This window comes from Aptenodytes forsteri, unplaced genomic scaffold (assembly GCF_000699145.1).
Source record: "Aptenodytes forsteri isolate BGI_AS27 unplaced genomic scaffold, ASM69914v1 Scaffold209, whole genome shotgun sequence".
Classification (NCBI taxonomy): domain Eukaryota; kingdom Metazoa; phylum Chordata; class Aves; order Sphenisciformes; family Spheniscidae; genus Aptenodytes; species Aptenodytes forsteri.
In genome coordinates, this window is record NW_008795034.1 from 4,076,452 (window position 1) to 4,094,803 (window position 18,352).

At 39.7% G+C, this 18,352-nt stretch overlaps 1 protein-coding gene across 1 annotated transcript in view; it reads left to right on the plus strand.

Moving 5' to 3' along the window:
* UBE2G1 (ubiquitin conjugating enzyme E2 G1) overlaps window positions 1–18,352 on the plus strand; it is a 29,694-nt gene that overhangs the window by 1,391 nt on the left and 9,951 nt on the right. The window contains exons 3-4 of the mRNA XM_019471297.1: window positions 14,570–14,672; window positions 17,738–17,835. Coding sequence (XP_019326842.1) covers window positions 14,570–14,672; window positions 17,738–17,835 — 201 coding nt within the window. The remainder of the gene's footprint in view (window positions 1–14,569; window positions 14,673–17,737; window positions 17,836–18,352) is intronic.

Genomic DNA, 18,352 nt, shown 5'->3' on the forward strand with positions numbered 1-18,352 from the left:
CGCCCGGGCGGCGGGGCGCACAATGCAGCTCCATGTGTCGCTCGCTGCCAGATTTAAAGAGAAACGAGCCGGCAGCCGGGTGCGGCGAGGAGCCTGCCGCCACTCCCTCCCCCACTCGCACATGTTCCCCCGCATCCTCTGCCTTCTGGGTTTCTGCGGCCGGGATAAAGTAATCCCCTCGAGAAAACGCGCAGGTCTGCCTGGCACCTTGGGCGAATCCGATTGCCTTTTTCGTCCCTTACGTAAAAATTGCTTCATACCCAGATAAGGAAATGTGTGCTAGGTGTACCTAAACTCAGGCAAATACAGGGCTGGCTGAAGTTTGCTGAGTAGCCGTACAAAGGGACGGGGTCACCGAATGGTACAGGAGTTCCTGGAGGAGGATTTTGGCCTGGGATTTCAGTAATGTCTTTGAAAGCATAAGGGTGGAAAACAACGTTGTTAGCAGTAAGGAGGTGAAGTTGTGTAACCAGGTATAGTAAGCTAGATGATGTGTTTGTTGCATCTCCAGCACTATCTTCTGGTTTTAGTTGATAAGTTTGAGAAACTTCAACGTAGTTAACTATTAGCACAGGATTTTTTTTTTACCCCTTTAAGGTGACATTCTTTAAAAAAACCAACCCAAAAACCCTCATACATACTGCGGCTGCAGTCCTGAACATCAGCATGCACCTCTTAATGCCTTAGTAACTACTGAAGCTGCTACTGACATTCAGTGAGGTGTGTCTGCATGTTTGGATATGCTAATAACACTAGGTATAGGCTTACTACAGGAGCTCCAGACTGGATTTGATGCGAAGCCTCTCTTTCCTATAAATGATCCCCCTAGGGAAGCAATAGTGTAGGATAGTTGCTCTCTAACTTGTTGAAAATGAGCATTTGGTAACCTAATATAGTTCTTCGGCTGTCTGGAATTTCTCTTTTAACCGACTAATTGTGCTCCATGAAAGAAAGTTTGACACTTAGCTGAAGCCTCTCGATAATAAGTATTAGCTGTCAGCTTCTGTTGTGTAGTTTTTTTTTTCTTGTCTTGTAAGGTCTTAAGACCTTCTGTAAGCACAGGCTGGTTGGATATGTAAGTAGACTTGTAGACTGTTAGATTTGGGGGTTAACTTCCGTTTACCTTTCTGCTCACTCTTTTCTGAAGGCTTCATGTGTAATGGTGAAAACTGGTAAGCTTTTCCAGTTGCCCCTATTACTGCTACTGATTCAGTTGTGCTGATTCAAGTACTGCAACCATTTGCATGTAACATGCAAGTCTCTTGTGGGGTTTTTGTGTTTTAAGTAATATTAGTGCCTTTGATATCCTTTTACATGTATTAATATGGTTTCAATTTTTTTTTTAAAGTGATTGTGCGTGTGCATACTTAAGTGTGGGGTGAGTACTGAAGAAGAGTCTTGAACTCTTCAAAAGTCCTATCTGGAGTAACTGACCTGAGAAAGAAAATAGTTTCTTCCATATGTGATAACCTAAGCAACATTTGAACTGAGCTGAAACTAGACTCTGACACTGCTTTTTCTGATGGCAGGCTACTTGAAGTCGCAATGCAGAGACTGAGCTTCATGATGTCTGAACTTCCTTCCCTACTGCTGACTGTCTTCTTCCAAGTCTCAGCTGCTCCAATGTGTTCCTTTGTTTACACCCACACTACTTGTTCTACCTCAAAACAAAAATCAACATTGTGGTATTCTATCCCCTGGTGGGGCTGATACTTCAGTCCTTCTGCTACATGCAGCTTTTGCGTTATATTGTGTGGTGAGTCATTGGGTTGTACCTAGTAGTTGGGTTTTGGAGGACAGCGAACAGGCAGTGGATACGAGTTATGTGATCTGAACTAGTTTAAATTTCTCTAGATCACTTACTTGTCAAATTAGCATTATACAAGCACAAGAGATCGGAAGTCGGAGCTGTTAGACTTGGAGTAAGACATCCAGAAGTAGAGGGAGGTTGAAGGGGGAATCTGAAACCCATATAATGGTGTAGCAGTTGAGGAATGTAGAAATTCTTTAATGGGCGAGACCTTGGATAGCTCTCTTCAATGCCAAGAGGAAAAAAACCAATGACAGGAGGAGAATGGAATGTAAAACAGTAGTTCTCAGAATGATTACCTGTTTTGTCTCCCATATGCTTTGGATCTTAATAAAGACATTATGGGGAAAATAGGTGTCTATGGCATGTAGCACTTCAATGAGTTGTTTTGATTCTTGAAGACTTTGTTAAAGTGAAGGTCAGCTGGTAAGTCATCTTTGTTGTCAGTGAGACTTAAAACCAAGGGTCTTATCAAAACACAGGATGAAACTTGACAACGTAATCCCAGGTTGCTCTAATAAGTGTATGAAGACAGACTTCTATTTTTTTTTTCTGGAGCAAGCTGGCTTGCATTGATCTTGAGCAGGTAACTAGTACCACAGCACCATATATACAACATGCTTGTCAACTTAAGTGGTGTGTTCTGGATGCTGATAGTGCTCTAAGAGAAGGGATATTCAATGACAGTCATAAAATATAGCTTCAAGTTAGATGTGGCTTGGTTTTTTGGTTTTCTCCCCCTCCCCCCCAATACTAAGTAGCTTCACAGTGCCTTTGCTAATGAAATATTGAGCTATATCACCAGGGAATTAGTACAGTAGCTGGTTTTATATTGACATGTGCTTGCCACCATTTAGGCACAAGAACAGTTCAAATCAAGATAGTAGTAGTTAGATAGTTAGGTAGTTTTTATTCATTTTCTTTCCTTTTTTTACGTGTTTAAAGGAACTGCTGAGTGGGGATCTCTGACTATCAAAGCCAGTTAGAGCACTAGTCTAATTAGCTCGAGCTGAAGGGAGGTTCTCCTCTATGGATATCTGTGAAGCTAAATGGCTGTTTCTTCGCAAATCAACTTAATTGTAAGCTCTAGCAGCTTTTGGAATTCTCTTAAAATTCAATAAACATATTTGTTCTTATAGATGTTCCCTTTTTCTTTGAAGGAGAAGGGCACTTTGTGGATTGGTAATAATGTGAAAAAGAAGCCATGACCTGTCTGTTTCCTTTTCTGGGTAAGGTGCAGGAAAAACTAAAAGAATGAAGTGCTTCTGAACTTCAAAAAAAAAAAAGTCAACATCAAGTACGTAGATTGGTATAGCACTAGATTAGCAGAGTTCACACACACCCCTCCCCCCCCACCCCCACGGGAGGTGGGTGTACAGCCCCAAAATTTTATGCTCTTTAAAAGGAGGCAGGAGACAACTGAGAATGTAAAGCTACTCTTCCAGTCTCCAGAAGCCCAAGGGTTTTGCAGACTGAGGCATTTCTCTGAATGCTTTTATTTCATCTTTCTGCCAAATCGTTGCTGACACAGACTTGTTAGAGTAGGCAGACTTGTCTAGTTCATCCAGCAAAATCACGTAGGGAGGATGCAGTTAAATCAGTAGCGCACAGTGGAACCAGAAGTGCGAGTCCTCTTTAACATAAACATGGATCACTGAAAACAGGGGGATAACCATGCCCTTGTTGGCTGAAGTTCTATTGTGTTGTAAATATTCTCCAACTTAGGATACAAAAAAACCACACTAATATCTTTCTCAAACATGAGAAATACGGCATTATTTCAATTTAAAGTGTATACAGCTCCTATTTCAAAGTAAAAATGTCTAATTAAAAACCCCCACGGGAGGTGGGGGGAGGATAAACTGTGTTCTCTGTACAGCCCCAAAATTTTATGCTCTTTAAAAGGAGGCAGGAGACAACTGAGAATGTAAAGCTACTCTTCCAGTCTCCAGAAGCCCAAGGGTTTTGCAGACTGAGGCATTTCTCTGAATGCTTTTATTTCATCTTTCTGCCAAATCGTTGCTGACACAGACTTGTTAGAGTAGGCAGACTTGTCTAGTTCATCCAGCAAAATCACGTAGGGAGGATGCAGTTAAATCAGTAGCGCACAGTGGAACCAGAAGTGCGAGTCCTCTTTAACATAAACATGGATCACTGAAAACAGGGGGATAACCATGCCCTTGTTGGCTGAAGTTCTATTGTGTTGTAAATATTCTCCAACTTAGGATACAAAAAAACCACACTAATATCTTTCTCAAACATGAGAAATACGGCATTATTTCAATTTAAAGTGTATACAGCTCCTATTTCAAAGTAAAAATGTCTAATTAAAAAATAACAAGTTGAGAAACTGTATTAAATACTTAATGTGACAGTTCAACAACTTTTACTTCCTTGTGTGGAAAATTCTTGTAGTGGAATGTTGAGCTAGCTGAATTTCTGGCAGTTACATAAGATTTACTTTTAAAATATTTGAGTAGTGAATGCTGAGGGAATTACAGAATTAAGATCACTTTATAGATCGAAGCTGAGATAGCATATCTCTTGAGTGGCTGGTGGTATAAGAAGCCTTTGTTTACAGTTTAGTACTGGCTATTTACTGGCTTACAGTAGGTTTATCTACAAGATAATCATTTGAGTGGCACTGACCTGAAGTATTAAGTTGATGCTAGCCTGCCTATTAGCTTTCTTGGAGAGGTTTGTTTGTATGACCAGTAATATTCTGTATTATCCTGAATAGTTAAGACTCCAAGGTCCTGCACATGTCAAACAACTTTAGCGTCACTTAAAATGCTGTAACCCCCCTTGCATTTTTTTTTTTAAAAGGACTCTTTCATATTTTTAGATAACCATCAATCTTCGTTGCTCTGATGCTTTTTGGGATGCTTAGATACAGCATGTGTGTACCACTCACCTTAACACTCTTGCAGTGTAGGGCCCCATTATGGCAGATAAGACAATCCTGTTTCTTGTGAGGATGTGTTGACAGAAGCATCAAAGCTACCTTGCTCATGCTGACTTTATAGATAATATCGTTGCTAAAACACATGCCTTGTTACAGTGACTAGAGTCTGAGCAGTACAAGCAGTTTGAATTTCTGTTGCACTGCAAATAACATAATGGATGTGACTTCTGGCAAACTTTACTAGCCGCACATGTTAGTTTTTCAAATGTTCCTCTTGCAGAAATAAGCTGAACTCTGCCTCTTCAAAGAAAAGAGTATTTATGAAAGCAGTCACAAGAGCAAAAATTCAGGGATGCTGGCAGTTCTGGAAAGTGAGGTTTAGCTAAACCTCAGAATGGAGGGGCTTGATGACTCAACCACTTGCTTGAACAGGATGAAGCAGTAACAACCTGCTTCATAAGCTTACCCCTTGATGGGTCAGCTATAGTCACAGCCAGTTGGCTCTGGCTAGGTCACTTACTAATCTTTCAGGGAAAGAACCAAGCTTACCATAAATGATGAGTTTTCCTTCTCTACTCCCCCAAAGAAGGCATTGTAAGTTACACTGAGGTGTGGACATATCTGGATCTGGCAGTAAAGTGACTTTGTTCTATTCTGTTAGAGAATGGTGGAATGGGAGAATGCTGCTGGAGATCCTGTGAAATAAGGAGCAAATTAATACCTATTGAGAAAATACTTTCATTAGAAGAATTCCTGCTTTATTGATAAGATCTTTATTCGGAGATGTTAAATCACCCAAATCCCACTAAAATGTCTTGCCTTGTGTGACTGTTAGTGATTCCAACTTTAGTATTAAAGAGCTTTCTGCTGTAGAAATGTAAACTGTAAGGATTTGTTGATTTGCTATAAATGTCTTTTTTGGTTTAGAGAAACTGATCTGGGATAAATCAAGTAGAGTGAGTAGTCCTCAAATAAAAAACACATGTTGTAATTACAACTGATTCTGCCTTGACTCTTCTGTATCTCCAACTTTTATTTTTTTTAATGCAAGGAAGACTTGGAACAGTATATGCATATTCAACTAAGATAGGATTACTTGATCCCTTTTGTGGTTGGTATTGGTACAAATTGTCTCTTTTTTTTTCCTTCCCCCAAAGCCCTATTCTAAACAGTTTGAAAATAAGTGAACTCTGTAGGTAAAACTTGTTTGCCTCAAATAGGCATTCTGCTAAATTTTCTTCTAATGTGTTTAATGCAACTTCTGTTTTGATCTAGAAGTTCTTGTTTGCCACCTGTAAGGCTGGGGTTTTTGAAAGTTTTTAAGCATGTGGGGTATTCTGCAGAAGTAAGCTTCAAGTATTGGTGTAGAATAGGGTGGAAGCATTACAAAAAAACAAACAAACCAACAGCATTTTGTTTCCAGCACAAAGATTGGGTTTTAATGAAGTGGAAGTGAACTGAAAGGTGGCTGCTGTTCTGAAAGTATAAACTAACCAAATACTAAAATGAGCGTGCAAAGTTAGGTGCCTGGAGAAAGAAGAGCAGGTGGCTTGGGTGAGGAAGAGGGCATGTGACTCTTGAAACTCGCACTGTCTGCTCTTTGTCCCAACATATGGGAACAGAATCTGGGTAACACTTCACATGCAGGCCTGTGCTATCACCACGTTGCACCTGCTCTGTGCTTCAGTTTTCAGTGGTGTGTGGATATCTGTCAGTAGACTGGTCTTGGCAACATCTTTCACTTACGGAATCTAGTAGGTCTGAGTTTTAGGCCGCCCTGCAAGTGTAAATGTTCATATTTGCTTCTCCTTCCTGCTCTCAGGTCCAAGGCATATCAGCTGGAACAGAGATCAGATATCCAGACCAGTAAGAACACTAAGTATAGCAATCTAAATGAAATAGGATTCCATAAAAATAACTGCTCTCCTGGGCATGAATGTTAACAGTGCTTGTACAGGTTTAGAATGATAGTAAAGACTTTTTGATAGAAACCCTTTGTAAAGGCTTTCCCATGCAGTCTTTCTTTATGTGAATTGTTAGTTAAGGGAAACCTATTTCCATGCAGTCATCGCAATACCTAGTATGTCAAACTGCCTGGTTTTTTAGTTGGCTCGCACTTGGTGCTGATCTAAAAGATGATGCTGTCAGGAGTCACTTAGAGAAATGTCTTAAAACAATTCTGAATAACAATGTAGCTCAAATTAGGATATGCAAACATGTTATTCATATTATAAGCAAAAGAGAAAACAAGCTGGAAAAGTGTCCTTGACTTGCACAACAACTTATGCATATGATGAAGAAAGCTTCTGATGAACTCTTCAGATGTTAACGTCTCCCTATGGCATAGTCTTGTGATACAGACTTTCCAGTGGATTTCCTAGAATCGTGTTCTATTCTTGTATGTAAACCACACACATCCTAGAACTCTTAGCTCTGTTCAACAGTGCTGTTTCATGACTGATGTGTATATGACTGCTCAGAAGATAGTTGGATGGAATTTTTTTGTAGCTTTAGTCTCTTGGTAATTTGCAAACAGCTGTTAAGAAGTTAATTAACTTTTCCTGCTGTCCATGCGAAACTCAACTACGTGAATACGACTGGCACCTAGGATGACACTTGTCTTGCCAAATTCTAGCAGTTATATGCAGTAGACATGTGAAGCTCTTGTGGGCACCTTTGTAGGTGAGAAAAAAAAAAGTACATGTAAAGTGTGAGTCATCTGACCTGTTTTTGACATCTGCTTTGGGATGAGGCAATCATGGAGTCTCAGGAACTACTAAGATTTCTATTGAACGCTGCTGAGGGTGACAGTCTCAAATACAGGCAGATGCATGTACCCACCTGATGCTTGTCTGACTCTTAAGAGTGGAAACATGCATTGGACGCTGAGGACAGAATGAAGGTGAGGTTTCTATTATACCGAGTGTGATAGATGAATGTGGCCCTGTGCTGCAGTTGACTCTTCATGGGCAAACCACTGAATGTTTCCTGGTGAGATACTTGCTTCCTTTCAGGTGTGGACTTCAGAATCGGGGTTCTTCCAATCCTTTTGACTATCCTTGTTCTTTCCTTCCTAATACCACTTCCCTCAAAATTCAGACCTTAGTAGGAATTTTATTTAACGGACCCGTTCAATCTCCATTTTAACCTGGGTGATGTAACTGTACTAGATTCTGAAGTGATGAGATACACAGCATGCTTCAAGCAGTCTAGCCAAAGAGGGCTCTTCAGGAAACAGTTTATCTCAATTTCTACCAAAAATACATGATTGATATTAATTTGAACATATGTTCTAAACTTACTGCTGAGAATCTTAATTCTGGAAGCATAACCATTTCAAAATGTTAAACGATACTATAGAATTCGAAGGTTTTCATCAGTATGTTTTGTATTTCCAGTGTTCTGTGGAAGCTGCTTTGGACAGGGAAGTAACACCACTGTCATCTTGAGAGAAAAGATGTGTGGGCTTAGTAGGCACACTGCGCTCTGCAGTTACTTAAGTTACTGAGTTGCAGCCATTTGCTTAATGGCAAACACATCAGGGGGAGGGGGAAAGAGACCTCCTTTCTGTGTATGTGGGATGTTGGAAAAGGACTGGTTTGAATGTGTGTACACAGAAGGCTTCTGTGTATGAAGAGTGCTACAGAAAGAAAATGTCTCAGAACAGGTCATCTCTGTTCTTGCCTGTTTACTGGTAAAATGGTGCATGGGAATAGATCATGGGCTGAGTAAACTGGGTTGCCAGGTCAGATCGGTAGCTGGATATCTGTGGTCTAATTGAGACTGTGTGAGAGAGCTGGCTTTGAGACCTTTAAGTTGAGATCGATGTCTAAAGGAGCATTGACAGTGTCTGTCAGTGGCCACCTCAATGGACTTAAGGGACTATGGGGAACTCCTTTAGAACCAAGACAGTACCAAAGACCTGCAAGCTTCTGACTAGTGTGTTAAGAGTCAGGTTAGCTATTTAGTTGAAAACCGAACTTTTAATTGTCTGTCTTCAGGTATGCCTCAACTCATGTGAACGTGGAGCTACAGAATGTACAAAACAAATAAACTTGATTCTTAGCTTATGTCTAGAATAATGTGACACCTTACTAGTAAAAGAATTCCAGACTCTATCTAGTCAAGTATCTCTGGTACTATAACCTTAATCCACAGACCCATAGTGGCAGTTGTAGGAGCTTCTGCCTCTTTACTTTGGGCTAGTGCTGCTGTTCTCTTGTTTGCTGAACTGAGCTGTGGCTCTGGCTAGGAAGTTGGTTGGGAGTAAAAACAAAAATCAAATAAGAAACCCCCAACCTTGTCCTCCATCCTTCCAAAACCTGCTTCACTGTGCAAATCCTTGGAAAGCTCTACAGGTATAGCTGAGGAGATGGCAAGCAAAGCATCTTGATGCAGCAGTGCGCAAAGCAGCATAGCACTGCACTGAGATGACTTGTATGAGCAACTTGCCTGTTAATGCTAACTATACAACCTTGCCTACAAATTCTCTGAACTGAGAGGAGAATTAGATTTGTAGAAGTCTGTAATACTGCCCTTATGAACAGGGGGTGATGCATGGAGCACTGGAAATTAGTTAGTTGCCAGGCTAGAGTCAAATCTAGAGCTGCTACTGAACTGGTTGGTAGAGATCTCTCTTTAAGACAGGTTTGTCTTTACTGCTTCAGTCTCACTCCAAAATAATTACTATGTCCTTCTGAGACTAAAACTGTTCTATCTTAATTGCTATCTTATTTGTCACTGCCAGACTGGCTACCAGGAGTGTGTGTGTATCTCATGCTATGTTTTGTCTGAACTCTTTGGATGAGCTTGTGGAGCAAGACAGAACATGATGAAAGGGGATAATATGGAGAGCTCTGGGAATACATCTTTGCAAAGAGATCATGTTATTTTATCTCAGCCCTAATCTTCTAGAATCAGAGACTTACAGCTGGGTATGCAGGCAGAAAGGAAAGTCTTGGAAGTCATAACTGACCTCAGTTAAATAATATAACTGGAAGTCACGGCTTGGGGTATGGAGAAGAAGAGTCTAGAATGAGGATTTTCAGTCTGTACAGTTGTTAGAAGCTCCTGGACTAGTGCTGAGACTCACAAAAAGCAATCAAGAAAAAGCAAGCCTAATGTGTAGCAAATGTAAACCTCTGATAGGGCCTGCTTGTTCTGGGAACTGTGTGTAAGTCAGCTAGATGATTTCTCCAGAAGCCTTAGCTGTAACTTGGGCTGTCTGGTCTCTGTTTTTGTGCTGGACTCAATCCACTGGTTGCACAAAACTCAACCACTGTGTAACTTGCTAAAGAGGCTGCTATTAAAAATAATGTAGAAGCTTTTATTTTTGAAAGCTTTGTTCTGTAGTGTAGCTTAAAATACTCTGAAGTGTTCATGTGCAGCGGCTGGCTGGGTGAAACGTCAGGCTGAAAAGTTTAGATGCCATACATAGCTGCTACATGTAGCCATAGGGCTGTTTCTGCTTAGTCATTTTTGTTGATGCTGTTTTGCTTTTGGATTGGTGAAAGTCTCTTGGCTTATATGAAGGCAGTTTTAGTGAGTGTGGGAACATCGGTAGCTTGGTGTCAACTAAACACTGAAACTGGAAGCACAGCTTATGGTACTGTACAGGCTCAAGTTTAAGGCAATGGTAAGTTAGTTCTGCTTTAGTAAGTGCTAAACCGCTAAAGGAGCACTGAGTTGTGTTGGCAGATCATGTAGAAGACTAGGCATTGGACATTAAAGTCTGTTCTGGACTTAAACAACTTTGTTGGATTATGGGCCTGTAGTCTTCCTCATCTCCCAAATCAGGTATTGATTCAGGACTGGGATTAAAGGGACTGAATATTTAATTTATAAGCAGCCACAGGATTCTTTTCCCGGTATGTGGCTGCTTGGCAGCTGTCCAGGTGTGTGCTGTTCTGGCTGTCAGCTGCTGCTTAAGCTGTGAAGGACTCTACCTGAAACTGCTTCTAGAGTGAACGTAAGATTTTTTTTTTTTTCCTCTGGGAAGAAAAATTTCTATTATATATTTCTATCAGAAATGCAGAAAATATTGGCAGAAATACTAAACCATAGTGTGTAATATAGTAGCAAGTAAATTGCACTTATTTAGGCATGGACATGATGGAAATGTGTTAATATACTCATTTATGTTTAAAAAGTACAGGATATCTTTAGCTAGACAAGAAATTGCAAAGGAAAACTAAGTGTTGAAAAAATAACATGGAGGGATTCAGTTCTTCATGGGTGTCTGACTTACCTGCTTTTCCAGGCCTTGTAGGCTAGCTCTTCAACAGGGCTTTGTAGAGGACCTGCATCAAGGGCTTCTTCCCTCTCCCTGGCTGGGGGAAGGAATTGAATCCTTTGCTTTATGAAGCATTCTCACCATCCATGTGTTCATCTAGGAAAACTCTGGTTCAGGCTGCAAGTAGTTAACTACTGTAGTTGGTAGGAAATGACAGACGCAGAGAACAGGTGTCTCATTTTCTGGAGCGCAGTGTCACCAGGGGCTCTGGTTGGTGGGCAGAAGTCCCTCTGCCTAGCAGCTGACTCCTGTGACTGTGAGCATGGGGTGTGCGTGCTCCTTTCTTGCCATAGCGGCATCGCTATTCGTTTGGGATTTTGGCGCATGGATTTCACTGCTGTGTGAGTCTCAACTCATGAAGAGGTAGGTGGTACTACGAGTTAACTTTTCTGATGTGCAGCATTGGCTATATCCAGGGGAAAAAACCAAAACCAAACAAACCCTAGGCTTCAGTGTTTGCAAATTTTAACGAGTAGCAGCTCTTATCTATCCACGGTAAAGCAACCAAGGATGTTCTTAATGTCCCAGTGCAAAACTTTCCTGAGATTTCCTTTTTTGTCTGCCAACCAGCCATTAGTTGATGTTCAGTTTAGCATACATAATCTGGATGGAAAAGCTCATTTTAACTTGCCTATGGTAATTCCACATACCTCTAGTGGGGAAGGTGCCTGAGCTTATATCTGTTTTACCTCAAGTTAAAGTATTTGTGCAAGCAGTAGCTATTTGAACTATGCTTCAGTATTGCTACCATGGAAGGAAAATGAGAACCTTTTACAAGCAGAGACTGATGCCACCTCCTGTAAAAGAAGTAACATCATAATTTGCTTTATAGGCAGCATCCACTAAGCAAATTTCCATAACTGCTGTAACTGAAGACTTTTGTCAATGGCTGTCCCTTTTATACAGTTCAGATTTTCTGCCTTACAAGAGTTGGCATCCAGCAATCTTACTCCTTCTCACAAGATCTCTTGCAATATAGTGCTGCAAGGTCTTAGGTGTGAGTCAGAGTCGAAGAGCTGGCTTTCATTGGGAACAAGTACATGAAAAATGTTTCAAAGGACTTAAGGATAAAAAAAGTTATTTGGAGGCTGAGGCAGATCTAAAAAGAAATTGCAATAGCATGAATCAAGAAATAGAGAAGAAAATGTATATGTTGGACTTGAAAATAGTGTGGCATATTTAGATAGAGAAGCATGCTGAGTTTTCCAGAGTCTTAACTTCTGGCAGGCTTGTTTACTGTAACTAGCAAACAATAAGGAAGCTAAATGTGAGCAGCTTGAGTTACAGCAGTTTACACAGAACTCGGCACAAACCCTTTTCTCCCTGTGGAAATGCAGAAATGAGGGGACTTGTGTTTTGGAGGCTTAAATTCAGGTATTAAAGTCTTAAGGTGGGATACTCTAATATTTGCACTCTTACTGTTGACTTCTGTAGTTGTTATGCTGGATATTCCATATTACAATACTAATAAAATATTCAAAAGGATGACTTATGTATCCTGAACAGAGGTGGCTTTTTTTGCACAAGCAATAGACAATTTTTTTATAAGATCCTGCATGAAAAAGCAGGTTATATTCAACTACTAATGTGGTGGAACTCTTAATATCTGATGCTGGAGGAATGTCTGTAGTAGGGAGGTAGTAAGTCACTGGTGAAGTCCTCACTTCATGTGAGACACTTAGCTAGTCTCTCTGCCCCTTTCACCTAAAGTTAAATAGAACTGTTACTCAAGCTCATGCAGCTGTTTCCACAAAGTTTCATAGATACCAGAGGGTGAAAGCTGGTCTGCTTAGTGGAGGTGTGGCCATGCTATAGTTTTTGGTTTTGAAGCTTGCATCTTGGTTAAATAGCCTGTGATGTTACCTGTTGTTTCAGGCATTGTCTTGAGAAAACATAATTTGGTTCAATACCTAAGTCTTTGTTCTGCAACTTGGAGAGTGAATGGTTGACCTCATCTGTTGACTAAACCCCTGCTGGGTAGCTTCTAAGAAAAGCCTTTCCAATATACTTCTTGGGATTTTAGCATTGAGTCATCTATGTGGATAGATTTGACTCTGAATTACTAATGGTCAAAGTCGGTATTCCTGCTATCTACCTCTTCAGGACCTTGGTCCTTCATGTGAGCTGAGCGCTTTCTTTTTCCCATGTGGATTTGGATTCTTCTGTGTAGCGCTTGAATTGATTCTTCTTGCATTTTTTAACCATGCTTTAGATAGTTAAGAACTTAACTGGCAAACAGTGACTGCAAGCTTATGGGCAAATCAGTTTGGACTTAGTGGTAGCCTTTTCTCCATAAAGGTATGAGGTTCTCACTTAAAGTTCTTCTGCATGTACCTGAGGGCATTATAAGGACCTCTGAATTTAAGCCTGTAATGCCTAGAAATCAACACAAAATACAGCTATTGGGTTTACAAAGAGGGACTATGTAGACTAACTGTACTGTGGAATATAATAATGAGGGCTATATAATGTCTGACAGGATTTAAAATAAGTGCAGTAGTAATTGTAAAACAAAATAAAAAAAATCCCTAATTTAATCTGGAAATTACTGACCAGTTGAAAGAATAACTTTTTGTCCCCATCCCCTATCCTAAATACCCAAGATCCATCAGGACTTTGTATGTAGTGTTGGAAGTGCTGGATCAAGAATTTCAATTTGGCATCAATATGGCATTTAAATTAGTTTTTGACCTGAAGCTATTGGTTAAGAGACGTTCTCTCCCCCGCAACCCCAAGTTGAAATTTAGGCAGAACTCATTTGAGGTGTTTATTTCCAAATCTTACGCTTTTTCCTGGAGCAGGCTGAAAACAGAAACTCAGTGTAGTCTGCATCTAGGTCTGACTTCTGCATAGCTATTTCCAGATAAGCCTTCTATCTGGCAGTAACTATATGAAGTAGCCTAGAAACTTAGAATCCTGTATTGCTTATCGCTAGTGGATAAAACTGAAACAAAGGAAAAAAGAAAAACCCAAAACCTAAACAGCATAACAGCTTATCTTCTATGCTTTCTTCTAGTAGTTCAGAAGGTAGTAAATCATTATCTCCAGAATGCACTGGGCACAGGTCTCAAATGCTTTCAGATTCTGAAAAAAAATCATTTAAGGGAAATAGGATGTTAGTTTTAAATAAAAACATGTTGTGACTTTGTTCTTCTGTTAACATTTTCTAGAGTTAAAGATAGACTTTAGTTTAATCTGGCTCCTCAGCGTTCTTATAAAGCAGTATGGCTTTTTTTATTAGTAGAAAATCTGTTTTCTGACTTGCACACACAGCTGTTGGTATCTAGTTTAGGAGACCATTTCCCACAGTTCTGAGTTATTTTGGCCCTTCTGCTCATGATGTACTTAGTTTTAGAGTCAGACTATGGGTCTCGGCTCTGGCAGCATGCTGTTGTGTGTGGTAGGGAGTTGAGGATACTCACCCAGGCCATAAGTCCATCAGTAGTCGCCAAATCACTGAAAGTCATGGGGTTTTTTGGTCACATATAGAGGCATGAGCAAAACCAGCAAATGCGTATCATAGACACCTAAAGTCACTCTTTAAATTCTTTTTCCTACACAGAGCTCAACAAAAATCCAGTGGAAGGCTTTTCAGCGGGCTTAATAGATGACAATGATCTTTATCGATGGGAAGTCCTTATTATTGGTCCTCCAGATACACTATAGTAAGTACTGATGCTTATACAGAAACTTAAGTGAACTCGGATTTACTAGTTCTAGTTTGGTCTAAGTGAGTAGAAGTTAACCTAAATCTTCATACTGACGTAAGTTAGGTAATACTGTTCTGTTGCTAGTGAAATACCTTTAAATAGCTGAATTTGCTATATGGAAGTTCTAAACTGCTTTGCTCCCCTAGGAAAATGCAACACTGATCCCATTGCACTTGTGTAGAAATGAGAAAGAATAGCCTATACTTAGAGGCAGCTTCTGTTTTCTTACGCATTTAAGTAAGGCAGGTAATCCCCTATTTGCTGTTATTGCTGTGAGGCTCTAGTTTAGCTGATAGTACTATTTTAAACCATTACAACTTCATGCTGGTGATTGTAGGAAAATATTCAAGAGGGATGTAGTCGGGGAAACTGCAGCAGACCATAGAATTAGCCTCAAGTCCTGTCAGTTTGAGATGGGAGAACTTCCAAGTGTGACCTAGAGTACCTCAGTGTTGATCAAATTTGAATTGTTGGCAAACCTTGCACAGAGGGCTTCAAAAAGCTTATATCTTTATCCTAAGGGCTGTGTTCTTTAATTGACATTTGAACACAAAACTCTGCAGTTCATACAGTAACTTCTTTTCTTGGAATTTAAGTTCACTGTGTTTTTTGCATTGCTATATACCTGAAGCACTCTGGCACATGCAGTGTGGTTGGCTGTGGGTTTTTTTTTTTTTTAAAAAAAAGCTCTGGCTAATTGAGAGAATGATTTCTCTTTCTCATAGAGGTTACATATGATCATCTACTCTAGCTCCTGGGAAAAGGCTTTATGCCCAGAAGAGGTCAGTTTAAAGCATAGCTCTTGAAGATGAACTCTGTTCTCCTTCATTAAGCTGTTCCAGTGGTAAATTACTGATACATAAGCCTAGTGACATTTACTTGAGGTCAGTTTTAGTTCCAACATGAAGTTGTTGTATACCTCTGTCTGCAGACTTCTGAATAAGTACTTAAGCACAGTAATTGAATTGCTTTGCTTCTCCACAAGCTCACTACATTGTGATTCTCAAGTCTTGCATGAGATGAATTCTCCAACTTCTGTTGACCTCTTTTGAACAGTCTTGTAGTGGCTCCATTATATTCTCATGGCCATTTTATAAATAGTTATTTATATAAAAAAAAGTAAAGAAACTACTGCTTTAGTTGAACCTCCTCTTAGATGTTAGAAATTGCAATAGCATTTTTTCCCCCTGCTTCAATAAGGTGCTGAGCTTGTTTTGAGGCTTTTTGGATAAGAAGCTCTCTTCCATTCCAGTCCCTAGTTGCTGCTTTTCAAGGTGGCATTATACTGAATCCTTCCTGTCATCGTCAAACAGACTAGGGAGTAGAACATAATAGTTTAAGTTAACCAGGCGGTTCAAAGTTTTCAAACTTTAGTCTCATTCCTGGTCCCACTTTATTTATTCCGAGTTTACCTAAAAAGACTTTAGACTCAGTGCATGGCTCTACTGACAGAGACCCCTTTATCAGGAATAGTGCTAAAAATAGCACTGATGTCCCTTAATTGACAGATGTACTTCATGAGCTGGTTTCTAATGTGTATCCAATTATAAGAGCTGTATTTATATGTAGTTGATGAGGGGCAACTGGGGATGCCATACAGCCTAGTAGCTTTAGGATCTGCTTCTTTAAAAAGGGGAAGAAAAACTTTTTCACCTCGAAAGACTTTAACAAATGTAATCTAACTCTCCTTTATCTTGACTAGTATGGATGTTAAAACAAACAGTGTTTCTGGAATTCTTACCCTTCCCAGGATGAAGGATTCTTTGGAAACTGCCTGCCTCTTCTAAAACTTGTGGAAAATGAATGCTGTGGGTTCAGATCCCCTCAGCTGCTTTATTTTAAGAGCCAAGTCACTTAGATCTAGTGCTTTTCGGGTTTGGGTTTTTTTTGGAGACACTTGCTAGAATTGCACATCTTTGGTTAGTGGTGGTAAAACTTGTTATTTTCTCAGTAGCCTGTGGGCTTTGGATACTGGCTCCTACTCCTTTACAAATACAGGGGAAAAAAACTGCACTGAACAGCTTTGTCTCTTCTACATCAATTCTTTTGTCTGCATGGCTACTGAGGAGTAGCTTGTCATACTGCACATCTCGTGCCACCTTCTTTGGAGATTATGTTCCAGTTTTTGTAATCTCTGCCTTTGTAATTTCAAATTTTGTTACAAACTTTGATTACAAGAAATGACAGTAACAGGGCAAATGTTATAGTACTTACATTAGTGAAATAGTCCATCTATAAGGCTTTCTAATTAATATAGGCCTTTGCATCTTTTCAAAAGGGACTATTCCTGGGTATTGAAACCTAGTTATTTAAAAAAAAAAGAAACAAACAAACCCAAACTGTTATCTTAGTTAAATATGGGCCTGTAACTCCACATAAAAACTGGATGTCTCTTGTTTATTATTGTTTTGCAGTTTAGTGGGTAACTAATGCACAACACCTCACTGTCATGTCTGAGTCCTTTTAGCTTAGTGTTGAAAAGGTAGAACTGGAAGTCTTTTTACAAAGTAATGCTGTAGACACAACTATAAAGCTTTCTGTAACTTTTCACTGAGGCTCACTGCTGCAGACTGATACCAAGAAATTAGGACTGAGGTGTCTAAAAGGAGGAAAATAAACAGTATCTACTGGGCTGTACTTGAGAAGGGGAGTTATTGGCAATATTTTTTTTTTTTTGCTGTTAATAAATGTACTGGGAGGAAAAATGTAAGTTGTAATTCCAGATGGTGAATTCCTTGGCAGTTTTTTGATATTTTTTTTGTGTGTGTGGTTTTTTCCCCTCTGGAACATCATCCCTATTCTAAAAAAGATACAGTGTTGGGGAACTGGCAGTATCTTGTAAAAGGATCTTCTCAATCTAGAAACTCTTTGCATTGCATATGGAAATGATGGTACTGTTAATTACTAACATGATGTGAAGCTGTGTAAGGGGTAGACTTGGAGCTTTTGATACATCAGTAAGTTCCAATCTTCAGCTTAAGCTTACAAGAAACTCTACTAAGATATTTTTGATTCCCCAGTGAAGGTGGTGTTTTCAAGGCTCATCTTACTTTTCCAAAAGACTATCCACTGAGGCCGCCAAAAATGAAATTCATCACAGAAATCTGGCATCCAAATGGTAAGAAATGTCAAAGTTTCAATTTCTTTTTGCAATTAAGAACTAAAATGCGGTGAAGACAAATGGATACATTTCTATTCATGTTAGAAATATGAAACTCTGTGTTTACTTTGCCATCTTCACTTCATAAAGAAGTAATAACCATGGCAAGAGTTTTTAATAGTGCTGCTCTGAGAGACTGCTCCTAAAGTATTTTCAGAAGCTACTGAAAGTAGCTTCTTGAATTCTTGGTAACTGTTCAGGGATTTTTTTTTAATCTTTTTTTTTCCCCCTAAGTGCATAATTCTGGTCTGAGGAGAAACTTGACTTCTATAGCTGCCTTTTGTTATACCTTCAAATATTTCATCTTAGTACTATTAACTTGGCAGTTCAATATAGAAGGCCCAAGGTTGTCCTCCTCCAGTGAAGCATGAAAGGAAATAACAGCATCTTTTAGTCCCTCCAAAGAAGACTTCCTCCTAATGTTTCACTTACTTATGGACTGCTGGACATAGATGGGAAGGTAAAATAAAGTGGA